The sequence below is a fragment of the Hemicordylus capensis genome, chromosome 5 (genome assembly GCF_027244095.1).
Source record: "Hemicordylus capensis ecotype Gifberg chromosome 5, rHemCap1.1.pri, whole genome shotgun sequence".
NCBI classification, from domain to species: domain Eukaryota; kingdom Metazoa; phylum Chordata; class Lepidosauria; order Squamata; family Cordylidae; genus Hemicordylus; species Hemicordylus capensis.
This window is the reverse complement of record NC_069661.1, coordinates 206,378,695-206,397,434: the sequence shown is the minus strand read 5'-3', so window position 1 is coordinate 206,397,434 and position 18,740 is coordinate 206,378,695. Positions and strand designations below refer to the sequence as shown.

At 44.0% G+C, this 18,740-nt stretch overlaps 1 protein-coding gene across 5 annotated transcripts in view; it reads right to left on the bottom strand.

Annotated features, from left to right (window-relative positions):
• CFAP54 (cilia and flagella associated protein 54) overlaps nucleotides 1–18,740 on the bottom strand; it is a 264,824-nt gene that overhangs the window by 91,216 nt on the left and 154,868 nt on the right. For all 5 annotated transcript variants that reach the window (XM_053252437.1, XM_053252439.1, XM_053252438.1 and 2 more), the window contains 2 exons: nucleotides 11,617–11,683; nucleotides 817–999 (listed from right to left, as the gene is read on the bottom strand). In XM_053252437.1, the coding sequence (XP_053108412.1) occupies nucleotides 817–999; nucleotides 11,617–11,683 (250 nt within the window). The remainder of the gene's footprint in view (nucleotides 1–816; nucleotides 1,000–11,616; nucleotides 11,684–18,740) is intronic.

Below are 18,740 nucleotides of genomic sequence, written 5' to 3'. Positions count from 1 at the left end.
GCAAAACATTTTTAGCTCGAAACGGGCTATTTCAAGTGTTCCAAGTTCAAAACAAAATGCCCTTAAAATAAAAGGCCTGTTTGGAGCTCGAAACAAAACAACCCCATTTCAAGTTGAAACATTTCTAGTGTTTCGAGCAACATTTTGGAGGGCTGTTTTTCTGGGGAGAACTGGTCTACCGATTGGGGTCAGCAGGTAGACTAGGCCACTGCTCTGGATTTAGAGTGTGGGACCACCTTGGAGGATTGGTCTACCCATAGTGTGAGGTGGGCAGACCAGGCCTCTGCCCTGGACTTAGTGCATCAGCCCACCTCGGAGGACTGGTCTACCACTCTAAGGCAAGCCAACGTGCTAAGTCCAGGGTGGAGGCCTGGTCTACCCACCTCATGCAATGGAGAGGCATGTCCTACGAGGCTGGCTGATGCACTAAGTCTAGAGCAGAGGCCTGGTCTACCCACTGACCCCAAACAGTAGACCAGCTTTCCCCTAAACAACAGCCCTCCAAAATGGAACTCGGAACACTCGTGATGTTTCAAGTTTGTTTCACTAAAACAGCCATTTGGCTGCTTTCAACAAAATGTTTTGAACATTTTGTGTTTAATTTCGAGCTCAAAACAAAACACGAAATCAGTTTCATGTATATCCCTAGAAAAAACAGATAGAAAGGATCAGACACTTAACTAAAGAAGATGTATAACCTTATACTTTACCTACACAGGGCACATGTAATCAAAGAGTGAAAAAGCAGATTCATTAAATGTCTATTTTCTACATAAACACAAAAAAATTATTTACACATATTTTAGTTGTACTTACTATTAGATTTTGCTTGCAACAATGCAATTCATATATAAGAAAACTCAGACTTGCAACAACAGTTCCAACATCAGCTCTATAGCGATCCAAAAATATATCAATTCCAGGAATTAAGGTATCTGTTTCGTATTGTACAAAATCACAATCCGCTGTAGGATGGGGTAGGGAAGCTCTAAATAGGGACTGGAAATTATAATATCATCAAAAACTGCAAATGTATACATATGACAAAAATTATATACATTTTAAAAACACATTTAGTGAACTTTTAATGTTTTATATAGCTGTAGATGAAATTATAACATGTTAACATGGAATTAAAATTAACACTATTTTATGAGCTTAGGATAATTTGAATTGTGAGACCACATAAGAAAATATAAAGAAATCTGCCTTGCTTCTCAAATATAGATTTGTTATTTATTTTTAGTATTTGGATCTGAAACTACACACAAGGTCTTGCTGGCCAATTAGTTAAAGCAATCACCTGGAATTTAAAAATGCCTAATTTTATTTCAACTTCTGCCATGCCATTACATGCTTTCCACTTCGCTTATTTGAGATTATAGAGTTCAAGATATTGGGTCAATTAAATTGTGTTTTAAATTGTGTATGCCACCTAGAGATGCACATATCAAATGGTATATAAGTATGATAAATAAATAATTTCCCTATTGTATTGAACTGTAAAAGGGCAGATATAATATCTGGTAGAAATAAATAACACCCGGCTATTACCCCTTTGGGCTCCTTTGGGCCGCCTGTTGCAATTGTTAGTGACTTTCCTTGCTTGCTTTCCTTGCTTGCTTACTAAGTCCAGTTGCAGAGACGTAAGTTTTGGGCAGTATAGAAATGCAATAAAATAATAATAATACTTTCTACATTTTCAGACAGGAGCATTGGTCACCCACCATGAAGGCGTCTTCTGGCTGCTGGTGTTGAGGACATCTCACATGGGTTATCCTCCCAACATGCTCCAGAGGGCAGGACAAATCAATTAGGCAGAGCCTTTGAGAGGCAGGAGAGGATAGGCCCTCCCAGTTCTGTTTAGTCAAGCCAAGCTTTTAGAAAGGTAAGTAACGGAGAATAAAGGAAACCACACAGGTGTTACAGTATTGTAAAAAGGAAACAACAAGAAAAGAAAAAACGCTTACTAGTAGCCGTGGACAACCAAGGGTGGGTAAAGATGTCCTCAACACCAGTAGCCAGAAGAAGCCTTCATGGTGAGTGACCAATGCTCCTTTCTTGGCTGCTAGGTGATGATATCTCACATGGGACATGCCACAGCGAAAAGACCTTGGGTGGGAGCATCCCCGGCTACTGGGGCAGAAGAACCTGCTGCAGGACATGTCTACTGAATGCAGCCTGGGCAGAGGTCCATCTTACAGTGTCTGGTGAACATGGATGGGGAAGACCACTTAGCTGCTCTGCAGATTTCATCTAGGGAAGCATTCATGGAGAAGGCTGGCATGGCTGCTGAATGAGTTGAGTGAGTGGTTATCTTTAAAGGTGTGAGAAGGTGTTGGGCCTCATACACCAGGGTGATGCATGCTTTGATCCAGGGGGCCAGAGTTGCAGATGACACTTGCTGGCCCATGGTGGAAGGAAAGAAGGAGACAAAGAGGGCTTCTGTTGACCTGAAGGATGCTGTTCTGGATAGGTATATCTTCAGACAGCAGCGAACATCAAGCTTGTGCCACTGCTTTTCTTTGGTGGCAGTTGGCCAGGGACAGAGTGATGGATGGACCACATCCTGGGATCTGTGGAGGACCAATGAGACCTTTGATATAAAGGAGGGATCAGCAATCAAGCGGACAGAGTCCTGAGAGAAAATGCAGAATCTAGGATTAGCCGAGAGTGCCTGGAGCTCAGAAAGTCTCCTTGCAGAGGTGATGGTGACGAGGAAAACTAGCTTTAAGGAGAGCACACGTAAAGGAATAGATGTAATAGGTTCAAAGGGAGGTGCATGCAGGACTCAGATAACCTTGTGAAGCTCTCAGGATGGGAATCTGTGAACCACTAGCGAAGAAGACAACATTGCCCCCCGGTAAGAATCTCTAGAGGTGAGGGTGAGATTGGACACTCCTCCCTTGCGTTAGTACTAGAAGATTGACTAGAGAGGCCGCATGGCACTTGATAGTATTTGCCTTGAGGCCCTTGTCTAGACCATCCTGCAGAAAAAGGAGAAGCTGGGCAATTCCAGTCTTCTGGAGAGAGCTTGTGCTGGCGGCACCAATGTAGGAAAGCCCTCCAGGTGGTCTGATATATCCTGTTGGTTGAGGCTCTCCTGGATGCTAGGATGGTGTCCATGACCCTGGAAGTGTAACCATGGCATTTCAAGAAATTGCATTCAGTTGCCAGGCAACAAGCTTGAACCATGCTGGGTTGGGGTGAACCACTGGACCCTGGTTTAGAAGTTCTGGAGAGAAGGAAAGCACCTGCTATGGAGAGATGAAGTATCTCTGGGAACCAGGGCTGCCGTGGCCAGAAGGGAAACACCAGGACTACTTCTGCCTGAAGTAGATGTATGTGATGCAGCAGTCGGCTGAGGAGCAGCACTGGAGGGAAGGTGTACAGGAGCTCCCGTGGCCAGAGTGTCGATATGGCATCTATCGCTTCCGCCCATGTGCAGTGGAAGCAGGGGAAGAACTTTGGGAGCTGCACATTGGTCTGAGATGCGAGGGGATCCACCTCTGGATGACCCAGGAGAGAAGAGATCATCTGGAACACCTGGGGGTTGAGTCACCATTACGTAGGGTAGAGATCCTGTCTGCTCAGCCAGTCTGTCTGGGTGTTCAGAGAACTGCTGATGTGGTGAGCCAGAATGGATGAGACACGCTCCTCTGCCCATGAGAGGAGTAGGTCTGCTTCCTCATGTAAGGACTTGGAGTGGTTCCTCCCTGCCAACTGACATGTGCTTTGGCCGTTGTGTTGTGGGTGCAGATGATAATATGGTGGTGAAGAATCTTGTCCCGAAAGGCCAGGAGAGCCAGGTGGATGGCTCGCAGCTCCAACCAGTTGATGATGTGCCTGGCTTCCTGTGGCGACCATTTTCTCTGGGCCAAGAGGCTGAGGTACTGCACTCCCCAACCTGATAAGCTGGCATATGTCATAATGATGACGCAGGGTGGGTCCAGGAATGAATGGCTCTGGGCTAGGTATGACGTCTGAAGCCACCAGGGCAAGGAATTTCTGACTGATGGGGTAAGTTGTAGTCTGGTGTGTTGCCTTTGGGCGATGGATGCCTGGTGAGGCAGGAGGAGCCACTGTAAAGGTTGGAGGTGGAGATGTGCCCAAGATACTGCTTCCAAGGAGGAGGACATGGGACCCAGGAGTTGAGCCAGGGTGAGCACAGGCACTGACTTGAGAGCTAGTACTTGGTGGATGAGAGAATATAACTTGTCTACTTGATCCTGGGGAAGAACTATGCAATTGTTGATGGTGTCTATGAGGACTCCGAGATGCAAAATTTGATTGGAAGGAACCAATTGGAAGGTAATCTAGGGATGAGAGCCAAATACGAAGTGATAACAGATAGACGTGACGATTGTTGCATGATTGAGCGTTATATTTTGGCAGATTCTTGCTCTGCTTTGAGGGACCCTTCTAAGTACTTTGATGGAGATATAAAAAATATATTTTCATATTTTCATTAAAATAATATTATTTATTATTTTTATACTATTACTTTGGAGTTCCTATCTAGAACTCATGGCTTTTAGATATTTGTATAGAACTAATAGCTTTTACAAGTCAGGCAATAACTAATGGTCTCTTCATTTTTTGTTTATATAACATAATACTGAAGTCCGATTTAGGAATCCCCCCCCCCAATACTTTTTTTATTTGACATCATAGTTCTATTGAATTTACAGTTCCTTTTAGGAGAAGCTGTCCACTGTTCTTGTATCAGTAGGCATGGATCTGGAAAGGATTTTAAAAAATAATCTTCCTGGTTTTTTCATGGATGTTAGATTGTATCCATCTAGTAGGGATATAACTGGTATCATCTAGTTGTTGTTGTTTTCCTTTTGTTTGGAATTACGTGCTAATCAGAAGAACCAGGATGGGAAAGACCAGAAAGAGACCTGTGCATTTAGATCTTTATTCTGAGAAAGCTTATAGACGATTTTTATACAGGCTTTTGGATTAAAAGAAAGATAATATTTATGTAGGGAAACCATTTTTACTGAAGTCATGGATTTCAGTGAGTTACATTCATGAAGGTTCTACTTTTTGCAAGGTTTTAAGTTTTCTTTCTATTTTCTCTCCTGGCTAATCATAAGCTTTTATTGACATAATATTTATTAAAAATGTGTTTATTAATATATTTGAGTTTGTAGGTACTGGACGGGACCCCTGTAGTGGAAGTTTCGTTCTGCCTGATTTAACCTTAATACTCATGTATATGTTCCTACCTTGTTCCTTTTTGTTGTTGCTCGTTTCGGCTCTCCCCTCTGAAATTTGTTTAACTGTTAGATTCGTAATTTTACTGATGGTAAGACTGAGTCATATGTTAACATTTCCTATTCTATAATTATATACATACACATTTATATAAATATATACAATTACCATTTGTATCTTGCATAGAGGAGAGGAGAGCTGGTCTTGTGGTAGCAAGCATGACTTGTCCCCATAGCTAAGCAGGGTCTGCCCTGGTTGCATCTGAATAGGAGACTTGATGTGTGAGCACTGCAAGATATTCCTCTCAGGGGATGAAGCCACTCTGGGAAGAGCAGAAGGTTTCAGGTTCCCTCCCTGGCTTCTCCAAGATAGGGCTGAGAGAGATTCCTGCCTGCAACCTTGGAGAAGCCACTGCCAGTCTGTGAAGACAATACTGAGCTAGATAGACCAATGGTCTGATTCGGTATATGGCAGTTTCCTATGTTCCTATATAGAGGAGTTTTGTTTACACTGGATAAGCTTCTGTGTGTAATCATGTATACTCTCAGAGATGTAACTTTTTCTGTTTTTTTTACTTAAACTTTAATAAATGTACTATAAATTGGGGGGGGGGAGAAAGAGAATATAACTTGTCTAATTGATCCTGGGGAAGAACTAGGCAATTGTTGATGGTGTCTATGAGGACTCCCAGATGCAAAATTTCATTGGAAGGAACCAGGATGCTCCTGGCCTTGTTCACAAGGAATCTGTGAGTGGAAGGGCTCAAGAGGGCAGTGTTAAGGTCTCTTTGGGCTAAGGTCAGTGATGGTGACTGGATGAGCTGCCTGGCATCCCTGTTCCTGGGTCTAAAGTTGGGACAAAAGGTACAAAAGGGCTGAAAGGACTTGCCTACGGTGCATCTGTCATCCATGCAGGAAGAGGATGGGAGGGCTTTCTTTTTATCCTTGGTCTTGACCAGAATTTCCTGAAGGGCTTCGTCCTTGAACAGCTTGGACACAGTGAAAGGGACTGTCACCAGGTTGGCCCACAAGGTGGGGTATACCTGCCAGTGCTTGAGCTAAAGGGTGCGTCTGGCCACTATGTTGGTTGCTGTGGCATGGGCGGCGAAGTGGATGGAGTCAAGAGTAGAATCTGAGATGAAAGCCTGGGCCTTCTGGATCTTGAGAAGGATCTGCCTCTGTCCTGAGGGATCTGGAGATAGAGACTGTAGTAACTCATCTGTCCATAGGAGCGCAGTTCTGGATATGATGAAGGCAGCCGTGGAAGCTCTAAAGCAGATTGAGATGGTGTCTGTGTTCTTTCTGAGTTGAGACTCTAGCTTCCGTTTGGTGGGATCCTTCAGGGAAGACTCCCCATTCCTAAGCAGAATTGCCTCCGAGATCAGGGCAGCCACTGGAGCATTGACCCGGGGTGTCAGAAACAAGGCAGCTGCTGAGGGAACAAAGCTGTAGTGTTTAATAACGATGGTCTTTTTGTGTGTGGAAGGTGCCTGCCGCACTTGCTTTTCACTACCTCAAAAAAGTTTCAGGAAAAGGGAATTGAGGATCATTGGATGAAGATGTGGGCAACACCAAGGACTTCTGGGAGGAGTGTGTGGGTTCCTTTAGCACATTAATTAGAATTAATGTTAATAATTTGTTTTAATAACTGTTTTATTCTATTGTTTTTATTGTGTCATGTATTTTAATGTGTTGACTTTTAAATATTTTAAATTTTGTACACTGCCTAGAGATGTACACATCAGGCGATATAAAAATATGATAAATAAATAAAATGAAGAGCCTACGCAAGTGGGTGAGTTATTCCACTTGCTGACTGTCAGACCATTCTCCCTCTTCCCTTGGATCTGGTTCATTGCTAGGGTCAGTTGGGATGCCCTCATGGCTGCTCCTTGGGCTAGGTGGATCTAGGAGTCTGAGAGGGGCTGCTGGGAGCATGGGGTGAGGATCAGGGGAATCATAATCAGAAATATCCAAAGAGCAGGCAGAAGCCTTTTTGTGCTTATGTTTTTGCTGCTGCTTAGATATTTTTGATTTATTATGTTTTAAGGGCTTCTTATGCTAGTGGCTTTTTCTTGGCTTTTTTAGGAGGACTCTCAGAGGAGTCATAAGAGGAAGAATGGGGGGGATCTGATTCTGAAGAGGCAGGCTGGGAATCATCCCTGGGCCTGTGGTGCTTTTATCTGGCTCTTTGGGCTTGTGTTGCTCCAAGGAGGAATGAATAGCTTCCATAAACCAAACCTGCAAGGCTAAGGGCATTTCACTGGGAGGGTGGGTGCAGGGGCCTGAGGGCATGGCTCAGGGCCCTGGGGCAGTCTGAGCTGGGCTGGTTGGTAAGCAGGGGGCCAGAAGGCCCTGAACTCACCGGTCCCTGAGGTGAAGGTAGAGCCAGTGCGGGACACCTCCGGAGCCCCTGTTTATCAAGGGATGTCGGGATGGCTGGAGAAGCAGTCCATGGCTCTTCCTTTCCCCTTGGTTGCAGTGCCAGAATGACTGGAGGTGGTGGAGGCGGTAGATCTGCTGGCATTTTGGGGCTTGAAGTTCCTGCCGGCAGGCTGCGTACATCAGCGGGCTGCAGCGAAAGTGGATCGGCTCGGTGGGAGGTGGAGCAGAGCCATCTGTGGTGTCCCCTTCCTGCCTATCCAGACTCACCGGGTGGGGGGGCAGCGGGGGAATTAGCAGGCCTGGGAAGAGGCTTCTGGCCCAGTGAGGTGTCATTGTTGTCCTCCAAAACAACGATGTCGGGGCGTTTCTTCCCTCGGGGGGGAAGAGGTGGGATAATACCACTGGTTGGTGCGGATAATGAAGGTAGCTGGATCCTCTAAAGGCCCTTCAATGGGTCTGGTTCCCCCTTGCCCTCCCCCCCCCCGGCTCCAGTGCTGACCATGAGGGTCACAGCGGGCCCGAAGGCACAGCGTGAATGACAGCAGCATGTATGATCAGCTTACCATGCTGCAGCTGCTGTTTCTTGCCCTTAGGCAGAAGAAAGTGCAGGACTCCAGTCCTCTGAGGCTCCTCTGAGGCTCCAGAGGAAGGGAGGGAGAGGAAAGAAAAGGGCAAAGAACAGAGGAGAAAGAGATTTTTTTTTAAACAGGAAAGGCAAGAAGGAAGAACAAGGGCAGCAAGAGAATGGAGAGCAGAGGCGTATCTAGGGGGAAAAGCACCTAGGGCAAGCACTGAAATTGTGTCCCTGTCCAAACAGGAATGATGGGACTTGTAGTCAACAATGTCTGGAAATCCCTGTTAAAAGGAACACATCTAGACATGGTTGTTGATCAAAACCTGAAAACATGAGCCATCTCTGTAAAAGACTTAGAACAACAGTCCGGAGTTATGTGAGGATTCCAAGTGTCATTTTCTCTGTCTCATCTCATGCTTTTTTAAAAAAATGACTTTGTCCTAGAGGATCACCTGCCCAAATAGCCACTAGCAAAATAGGGGAAGAAGAAGGTGGTGTGTGTGTGTGTGTGTGTGTGTGTGTGTGTGTGTGTGTGTGTGTCTATAAACCAGTGAATGATTCCTGCCATCCTTTGTCTTGTGATGACTGTTGGCTCATGATGGGGTATACGTGCATTCACCACACTAGTGCTTACTTTGACACCAAGAGGGAGGAGGATACGTTAGTTTGCCACACTTGGCAGAGGAATTTGCAACAGGAGCAGACAGCCAAGTTCTGCCAGGGCCAAAACCAGCCCCTGCCAGACTAAGAAATCATTGTAATTTGCCCCTTCCCATCACAAGCAGTGTGCTGTTCTTTTATTATTGACTCTAAATCTCAGATATCCCAGTCATGGATGGAAAATTCAAGGTCAGTTTACAAGAGACACATTTTCTACATGGAAGTTTCTTCTGTGCAGGTGTTGTGCAGAAACCCATGTGTAGTGACTGCCAGGGGCATAGCAAGGTTGGAATGGGCCAAGATGAGATTTTAAAATGGGCCCCCAGCCCCTCAAAGTCCAGGGCCTCCACACATCCCAGGCCCCCAAGGATTTAAGTTTGATATTTCAAAATAAGTATGCTGCCTGGAAATACATTTCACTGAATACACACATGCACCCTTCACAATATATAGTGATAAACATTGAGTACTATATATTTGTGCTACTTTTAATGCCTAGAACACACTAGAAACACTAATTATTAAAATGGCCCCCTTGCTGCAGATTAGCAAAGGAGACTTTCAACCATGCAGGGTGAGCCTATGTTTGTTTTCTCAGAATTCTGAATAAATTCAGTAAAGTTTGATTCCAGGAGGTTTTTCACACGAGGCTTTTAAAGCCCTTTAACACACATCTCCTCTGGAATGAATGGAGGTGTTGCACTCACATGTTGGCCAGATGTACCCTGAAGTCCCTGTGGGTTATTGGAGAGCAGTTCACACACAAGAAAAATAAAATAAAATAAAATAAAAGCACAACACATTCTTCACAGTTCTCACTCAGACCATCTGGGTTGCAAAACAACTTGAACATAAATGCATTTATACATGAATGAATGAATCAATATAATATGGTTTGTTCCAGAAGTTTTTGTAATTTTCTGCCATGAAACAAGCCACTTATAGGCCTTTTTAGATAGTAAAAAGCCAGAAATTTAAAACCAGAAATTTTTCAATCTGTTTTAAATTAAATATTCAGAGACTTCTCAGTCTCTTCTCCCCCCCCCCCATATCAAAGCCCTATGGCAAGCAGATCCCTATATACCCGGGGGGGGGGTAACCACAAAAAGGAATTCACAGTCTACTTTGCAAAAGCTGTGCTAGATGGTCTGGGAAGAGAGTCTACTGCAGAGAACTCTTCTTGCCTCCTTCTTGGCTTGCTTGGGGACTGCCAAGTTCAGGCTTCAGGGTGGCCTACACGGAGGCCTCTCTGGAATCCCCGCCCACCCACCCATCAGCTGAGAGGCAGGGAGAGAAGAAGAGCTCTCTGAAGTTCGCAGGCCCTCCGATCCTAGGCTGGAGCCGGAGGGCAAGGCAAGCAGGATGGAAAGTGGCTGAGGGGCCCTGGGGCTGGGCAGGTGGGCAATGGGGTGGGGGTGGCAGGAACTGGTGTGGTGCCCCCTCCTCAGTGGCGCCTAGGGCACGTGCCCTGGCTGCCCCCCCCCAGTTCCGCCCATGATGGAGAGAAATTGCTTTAAGAGAGGGAGAAGAGAAAGCTAGGAGCTGGCTGAGAACGACCTCTCTGGAGCACTCGCAGGACAAACTGAGCTGAGAGGGGCTATCCTCTCCCACCTCTTAAAGGCTCTGACTAATTGATTCGTCCTGCACTCTGGAGCGTGCGAGGAGGATAACCCAAGTGAGATGTCCTCACCCAGCAGCTGAAAACTTCTATCCTCCTTCCACCTCTTGTTGTGCCTGGACATCATGGACAGAGCAAGGAGGTTTTTTTAACTTAAGCTAAATTTACATTCTTATGTTGTCTAGAGGGTGGTCAACAACTGAAATGTTGCACCTCCTAACATAGGACTGTGGTATTGTCTTCTGGCTAAAACTTGTTCTGGATTCAGTCTTTGATGGACAAAAGAGCTGGTGTGATTACTGACATCCAGCTTGTTTATACAGGACTTGCCAGCTGACCAAATTCCCTGAACTATGAGTTTCTGGAGTCAGGTTCACAAGCCAAAGAAATTTGCATTGACCATATACAGATTCTCTACAGCTTCAAGGAGATACTCTACAGCTTCATGTCTTAAGACAGTCTGCCCAGTTCCAACCACCAGTAAAAGGTTCTCACCTTCTTGGGAACAGAGATGTGCAGTCAGCTTCAGGATCAGTCTGAAACTGAAAAAGCAGTAGAAGCCTTTGCCAAAGCTATGTGTGAATTTTGCCTACTACACACTCCTGACATAATCAGAGTCTTCAAGGGGCAATCTAGTTGCAGAAGTTGATTTTCATGCATAGATTTTCCTGATGAATTAGAAACTATGTATATGAAAGCAATCCAAGTGCTGCTCAGATGATCCACAGTGTCACTTCTGACAGGGCTGATCACTTGGTTGTGAGTGTGGGGATTGAATCCAGATTCTTTCTAACAGCTCATTGACAATGTCTAAGCTAACATGGGTGCATGCAAACAGCAGCATGCTGCTCATAAGGATGTTTGGATCTGAAGAGCTATGGCATATGTGGCCTTATCTGTGACAATCAGCACCCATCTGTTTAGTGATATCAGTTCTTTGACTGCAAAGTGTCTCACTGCTATTCAATAACCAATTATTTTAAACAATAATCATGAACATTATCAAGCATATTCATATCCATCAGTTATATCATAGTATGATCTTCCGTTTATACTTTAATACTAAAATGGTTTATTTACTGCTATCTATTTATTAAAGAAAAGAATATTGAAAATAACTTTACTAGGTAAGATCTAAATTAAAACATATTAATTACCTTGAAAAGAACAGCAGATAAAATGCAGGTTTTGGTTCTTAATTTCACATCATATAACAATATGTACCTAAGAGTAAAAAACATCTAAAATTAATGGCATTTGTGACTGCTTTAAAATACAGTAACTAAAACTAAATACTTATTTCCACCAGATAATAAAGAAGTTTTTCTTGTACTCAGTGTTTCATCAGGTGATATGATAATGATCAGTCAATATATTCTTCATCATACTATTTGTTCATGATACTTTAAAATTAAGATCACTGAATTAGAGAATGGCAGCTAGTGGCCCTTGTTTAGAATGCAAACCATGGAAGGCCACCAGCTTACTCTCAAAAACCTGTTAAGGTTGGAAGAGATGGCAGGGGAAGACACTTTAAATTAAGGTATGGCAGAATGTTCTTTGGTTTTTGCCCACATTCATGCTGACTGGGCTTGTCAAGAGTTAAGCAGGAAAGGGAGGAAAAGGGAAAACAGGTGTATAGTTCCTGGGCAACTATACGAACTTATCTTGGATTTTCAGGAATTCTTAAGAGATGCATGTATGGTTACCAAGGAACCATATACAGGATTTCTCTGATGTTCGCCTCTCTTCCCTTTCCAGTTTAAGCCTTAATAGTCTATATAGCACAAACACAGCTAGAAACCGATACAGCAACCAAAGCACCTCATTTTAAAATGTGGAAAGAAGCATTACCAAGTGCCTTCTATCATTTTTGGCTGATAGGCCAGCTGTGTCCATTTCTTGAGGTGAACGACCTCAAAACAGTGATACATCTGCTGGTAACCTCCAGTCTGGATTACTGCAATGTGCTCTATGTGGGGCTGCCCATGTATGTGGTCCGGAAACTACAGTTGGTCCAGAATGCAGCAGCCAGGTTGGTCTCTGGGTCATCTTGGAGAGACCATATAACTCCTGTATTGAAGGAGCTACAATGGCTGCCGATATGTTTCCGGGCAAAATACAAGGTGTTGGTCATAATCTATAAAGCCCTAAATGGCTTGGGCCCTGGGTATTTAAGAGAATGTCTTCTTCGTTATGAACCCCACTGCCCACTAAGATCAGCTGGAGAGGTTCATTTGCATTTGCCAGTGGCTCATCTGGTGGCCATTCAGGGACGGGCCTTCTCAGCTGCCCCAAGGCTTTGGAATGAGCTCCCTAGTGAAATAAGAGCCTCCCCATCTCTGACAGATTTTTTAAAGTATTTATTTATTTATTTATTTATTTATTTATTTATTTATTTAACTTCTATACCGCCCAAACATTCGTCTCTGTTTAAGAGGGCATTTAAAGACGCATCTGTTCGCTCAGGCTTTTAATTAATATTGTTTTAATGGTTTTAATGCTGTTTTAAAATATTCTTTTAAAATTTTTAAATAGTTGTAATGTTTTAAATTTTTCATTTTTGTTTTAACTAATGCTTTACTTTCTGTTTTTATTTTGTTGTAATCTGCCCAGAGACGTAAGTTTTGGGCGGTATAAAAATATGTTAAATAAATAAATAAATAAATAAATAAATAAGTAAAAATACCTTCAGCTCCTTTGCTAGTATTTTATTAGTAGTACAAACCCAATGTATTAGTAATAGCAGTAGAAAGTAGTAGTAGTAGTAGTTATTTTAGCATTTATACAGCACCTTCAACAAGCATATAGTCTAATAAAACAGATTTTTAGTAATAATAAAATATTTGAGAACTGGTTATTTCCCAATATTAGAGTGTAATATTAATCCCTACTGGGTCCCCTATTGACACTCCTACTAAGTGCTGATTGATAGACTGGCAACCTGATCTAGCAAGAGCAATGCTTGGCAGCGGGGTGGGGAGATTTCACACACAGAAATGTTCTTGTTGGAATGGGTTTTCTGCAAAAAGAAGAGTGCTAACAGAATTTTTTAAAAACAAAAACAAACAAACAACCTACACACAGTACAACAGTAGCTGGTAAGGTGGTACACTGGGATAGAAGTACTTCTAAGTAGTGCCCAAAAAGAAGATGTGTTTCTTCCTGTTGGGAACTACTTAGAAACAGCATTACTTCTAATGTGGCACTACTCAGAAGTAGCATATCCTGACCAGTGGGACACACAAGGCAGCAGTGGAGGTATGAGATGGCTGAATTCAGCAGCATGCATGTACAGCTACTAAAACCAGGTTGCTCACCTGTAACTTATGATCTAGTAGAGAACTGTCAACATCCATAAGTATGGGGTTCTGTGCCTGCACAGGAACCACATGGTAGCAATGCCACAGCTCGTCGAGGCACCAAAGCCCCACCTCCAAGCCCACAGCGTGCAATTTAAAGGCACCCTGGGTGCCATGTCCCTCAGTTCTTGGACAACCACCATGAAGGATGATCATCCAGATAAGCAGGTGAGTTCATCAGCATCAAAAGAGAATGACATGTACACTGGTACGCACATAGCAGAGCACTAGTGCAGAGGCGTGGGTGGTCTGGGAGGATCTTATGGATGTCGACAGATCTCTACCAGATCATAAGTTACAGGTGAGCAACCTGTTTATCTGGATCGAGATCCATAAGTATGGGTGTTTAGCTAGCTCCCCATGGAAGAGGGTGCAGTAGTAATCATTGTAACTGGTGCCTCTAAACTGGTGTTTAGAAGAGAGTGCAGCCAAGTGGACTTTCAGGGTCATGTTAGCCAAACCTTGTGTCTTTAATGTAGTTAGATAGAGGAGTATATCCTTAAAAGTAGCTTGTATTAGTAGAAAACCATGTAGCATAGGTCTTGAATCACAGCCACTTCCCAAAGTAGTTACGTCTAGTGGAGGGCTTTCTTTGGTTAAGCAAGATGTTTTTTAGGATACAATTTGCTATCCCATCAGACGGAGTGTGAGTATGTCTGGGTGGAAGACGAGTCCATTGTCCTGGGACAGGAGATCTAGCTCTTGAGGCAGACAATGGCAATGGTTTCCCAGCAGTTTGAGTAGCTGTGGAAACCATGGTGCTTGCGATTACTGTCTCAGATTGGGTGGAAAATTGACAGAAACCGAAGTTGAAGCTTTCTCATATTCAATCGTGAATGACGTATTACTGTGTTGCAGGATGCCATAAGGTCCAGGAGTCATTGGATTACCTGAGCTGGCTGTGACGGATGTTGCTGGAACACTTGGATCAGGTCTCTGATGCACTCATATCTTTCTTTGGGTAAGTATGCTCTCCTGGTTTCTGTGTTCAATACAGTTCCGACGTAGTTAATGACATGTACTGGCTCTAGGTGGGACTTTTTCCAATTGAACTGGATCCCCAAGTCTTGGAGGAGAGTTAAAGCATACGGTGTCTGAGAAAGTAACTCTCCTCAGTCCCTGGATGTCAGGAGCCAATCGTCCAAAAATTGGTAGATCATAATAACTTGCAACCTCAGATGGGAGATCACGACGGCCATACATTTGGTAAATACCCTTGGGACGGGGTGGAAAGTCGGAAGGGTAAGAAGTTGTATTGGTACACTTGTTCAGCTACAGTAAAACATAGGTATTTCGTGTTGCTCCCTTATGCCAATATGAAAGTACTGTAGGTATCTTTCAAATCCAGCGTTGAAAGCCAATTCTCTTGATAGAGAAGTGGTAGGATCTCCTGCAATGCTATGATGCAAAATTTTCTGACATGAATCAGCTTGTTCAAGTGGCGTATATCCATGATAGGATGGATTCCACCATTCTGTTTCGGGACCTGAAAATTACAGGAGTAAAAACCCTCCTATCTGTGTGCCCACCGCACAGCGGTGATTGCACCCTTTCCTAACAACTCCTACACTTCTTCCTGTAGCGACAGGGACTGTTGAGTGAACTTCATTCCCATAAAATATGGGGATGTCTTGAATTCTATGGCGTATCCCGAGGATATGATCTTCTGGACCCAGAGGTCCGATGTTATGCGTATGCATGCAGGGGCATGTCGTGCCAGCTTGATGGAGTTGTGCACTGGTTGAAGAGATGGAATTGCGATTTGTGAGGGTGTTGAAGATGCTCGCCTGCCAACGTGTTAACACCCCTGGTGGGGAGAATGGGAAGGAGTTTAGGGATGTCAGTGGGCGGTCTTGTACCTCAAAGGTGCTTCTGAGGTTCTGTTTGCTTGGTTCATTAGGACTGATTGTTCTTGCCCTTCCCCTGGTATGGATGCTTATGGTATGGATTACTGTATTCTGTTTTCTATAATCACAGTGATCCTGTTGTCCAAAAGGAGGCTGCTGTTTGTTAGAATAAGGACGATACTTAGTGCTGTATGAAGAAGTAGAAGCAGATTATGTAAAAGCTTTTGCAGTGAATTTGGATTTTTTTAAAGTTGTTCCATGTTGGAGTCGGTTGTTTCACTGAAAAGGCCCTTTCCACCAGCGTCCAAGCTTTCAATCTTCTCCTTCATATCACTTTGAAGATTTGTAGACCGTAGCCATGCATGTCTTCTTAGTATGACAGCTACCATTAAGGAGTGAGATTCTGATTCAGTAAGATGTTTTGCTGTGCTTAACTGCTGCCTAGTAAGATCAGCTGACTTATCTAATGTTTGCTAGAATTTTTTTCTTGAATACTTCAGACAACATATTATCAAAGTCTCCCTGAAGGAATTCCCATAAGCCATGATTGTAGTTGGCCGTGTAGGCTGAATAATTTGCTATTCTAATGGACAAACAGAAAGTGGAGTAATTTTTTTCTCCCTAATAGATCTAATTTCCTTCCCTCCTTATCAGATGGAATCGATTTTGACGAGGTGGTACAGTCAATAACCAGGGAGTTTGGTACAGGATGTTTTAAAAGGTAAATGTTATCCTTCTCTTGTATACGATACAAACTTTCTAGTTTCTTTGAGATAGGAGTGGATGTGTGTAATACCTCCCAAGCACACTTTGCTGCCCTGGAAATTACAGGCAGAACAGGAAGATCCATAGGCTGAGTGGCTTGTGATTTGACCATAAATTAAAAATACTGAGTCTATCGTGGAAAGTTTAGACTTCAAATCCGAGCCTAATGCTTCTGCCATAGCCCATGCATGCTTATGGTAAGCTTTCGTCTCCTCATTTAGAGAAACGTAGGTAGAGGGTGGCACATCAGTGGGAGGATCCACTAAGCTATCTGCATCTTCAGGATCAGATTCAAAATCAGAGGATCCATGATGGCCTGATGGAGACCCAGTTGGAGAAGATGGAATACATGTTTGAGTTTCTGTAGCAGATCTTATTTGTGGAGACTGTGCCTATGTCTGGGTACCTATCTCCCTGAGAGGTGGAGGGGTTATCTGTGTTGCTTGAGACACTCCAGCTAGTGCTAGGGTCTGTGTTGACTCAGATGCAAATGTAACAGGTTTGTTTGGAGCATATCCACTCGCTAGGGTGGCAATTGGTAGTGAGGAAGAAATTGGATTGTATGACCATGGTGCAAAGGGTTTCCATGGTCTTTCCCCTTGATAATCATATGGGGCACCAGGGGAAAAGGACCCCATGGATGCCATAGCAAGGGTGGTGCCAGCTGCTGATGCATGGGAGAAACCACAAAAATGCGAGGTTGAAGGGCTTTCTAGGTAAGCAGCAGCTAAAGTAGACTGAGGATGTGCTGATGGAGCTGATGAACATAAGCGACATCCCTCAGCACTTCAAGGGAGAAACCCCTTGAATGTCGATGTAGATGGGGTACTAGAAAAGGAGTCTAGAATCGATAACAATGTGTGTGCAGTTGTAGGATCCAAGCCAGAATCCCTGTCCACTTCTTCCTCTTCGACGACATCGAATGCAGGCATTGGCATTTGGCAATGCTGACAGGACCCGTGTATGTAGAGTCGACATCAAGAATGGAAAGTGTGGTGTCGGATTCATCAGTGTTGATGGAGCAACATGTTGGTATTCAGTCGCTGATGAGGTGACTGGCATTGGTGTGGGAGACAATGAATGAGCCCTCGATGTCGACCACGTTGTGTTGGAGGGTGGTCGGCACTGAGAGGACCCATTGGTATAAGTGACTTTCTCAGCATTAAGGACTTGAAAGGTCAATATCGTGGGCAGCCTTTGACTTAGATGTTGGTATTGAAGGTAACAATTGTAGGTTCGACGGAAACAGTGTCCATTCTCATGTTAAGCTGATTGTCTTAGGCTCCTTTGGTGTCAAAGGACAAGCGTCAGTGGTCAATCATTTAGTCATGGACTTCATGGGCTTCGGTGTCGAGCCAGAACATGTACCAGAAGGAAGCTTTGGGCTATGAAAAGTCTATGTTGATGGTATGGAAGCCTTCAATGTCGGTGTTGCTGTCAAAGTCAAAGGTTTGTGAGGCCTTGACATCGAAGGTGCTTTTGGTGGCGTTTCTGAAGACCAAGTCGATGGATGGGGTTTACCCAGAGTCGGAGGGCTTAAGACATTGTAAATGGCGGCACAAAGCCAAAGTGCCCAATTCTTGCAAGTCTGTTTTGAAAAAGACAGACAATTTTTGCAAGTAGACACACTGTGCTCTTCTCCTAAGCAAATGAGACACAACTCATGGATATCTTTAGAGGGGAGTTACACCATGCAGCCCTCACACCTCTTAAAGCTCCATTTCTCCTCAGCCATATCGATGGACAATATGCGTAAGCCAAGTCCATTCTGAAGGACAAAAATGCCAATCATCCGTCAGCCAGAAATAAGTCAAAAACGCCAATCATTGTCCATCAGCCAGAAATAGGTCAAGTACCGAAATAACAGTCTTTGTGTTTTGTTTTGTTTTGTTTTAAGATGAACTCAAAAGATGGAATAACACTGAAGAACTATTCCGACAAGGAGCAACAGACCAAGGTCCAAACACAACAGCGGTTGGAAAAGAACTGAGGAACATGGCGCCCAGCCCAGCTTTAAATAGCAATAGCAATAGCAATAGCACTTACATTTATATACCGCTCTATAGCTGGAAGCTCTCTACGCGGTTTACAATTATTTAGCATATTGCCCCCCAACATTCTGGGTACTCATTTTACCGACCTCGGAAGGATGGAAGGCTGAGTCAACCTTGAGCCCCTGGTCAGGATCGAACTTGTAACCTTCTGGTTACAGGGCAGCAGTTTTACCACTGCGCCACCAGGGGCTCTGGTGAAGATAGCATGCTGTGGGCATGGAAGTGGGGCTTGGACACTTCAACGAACTGCGGC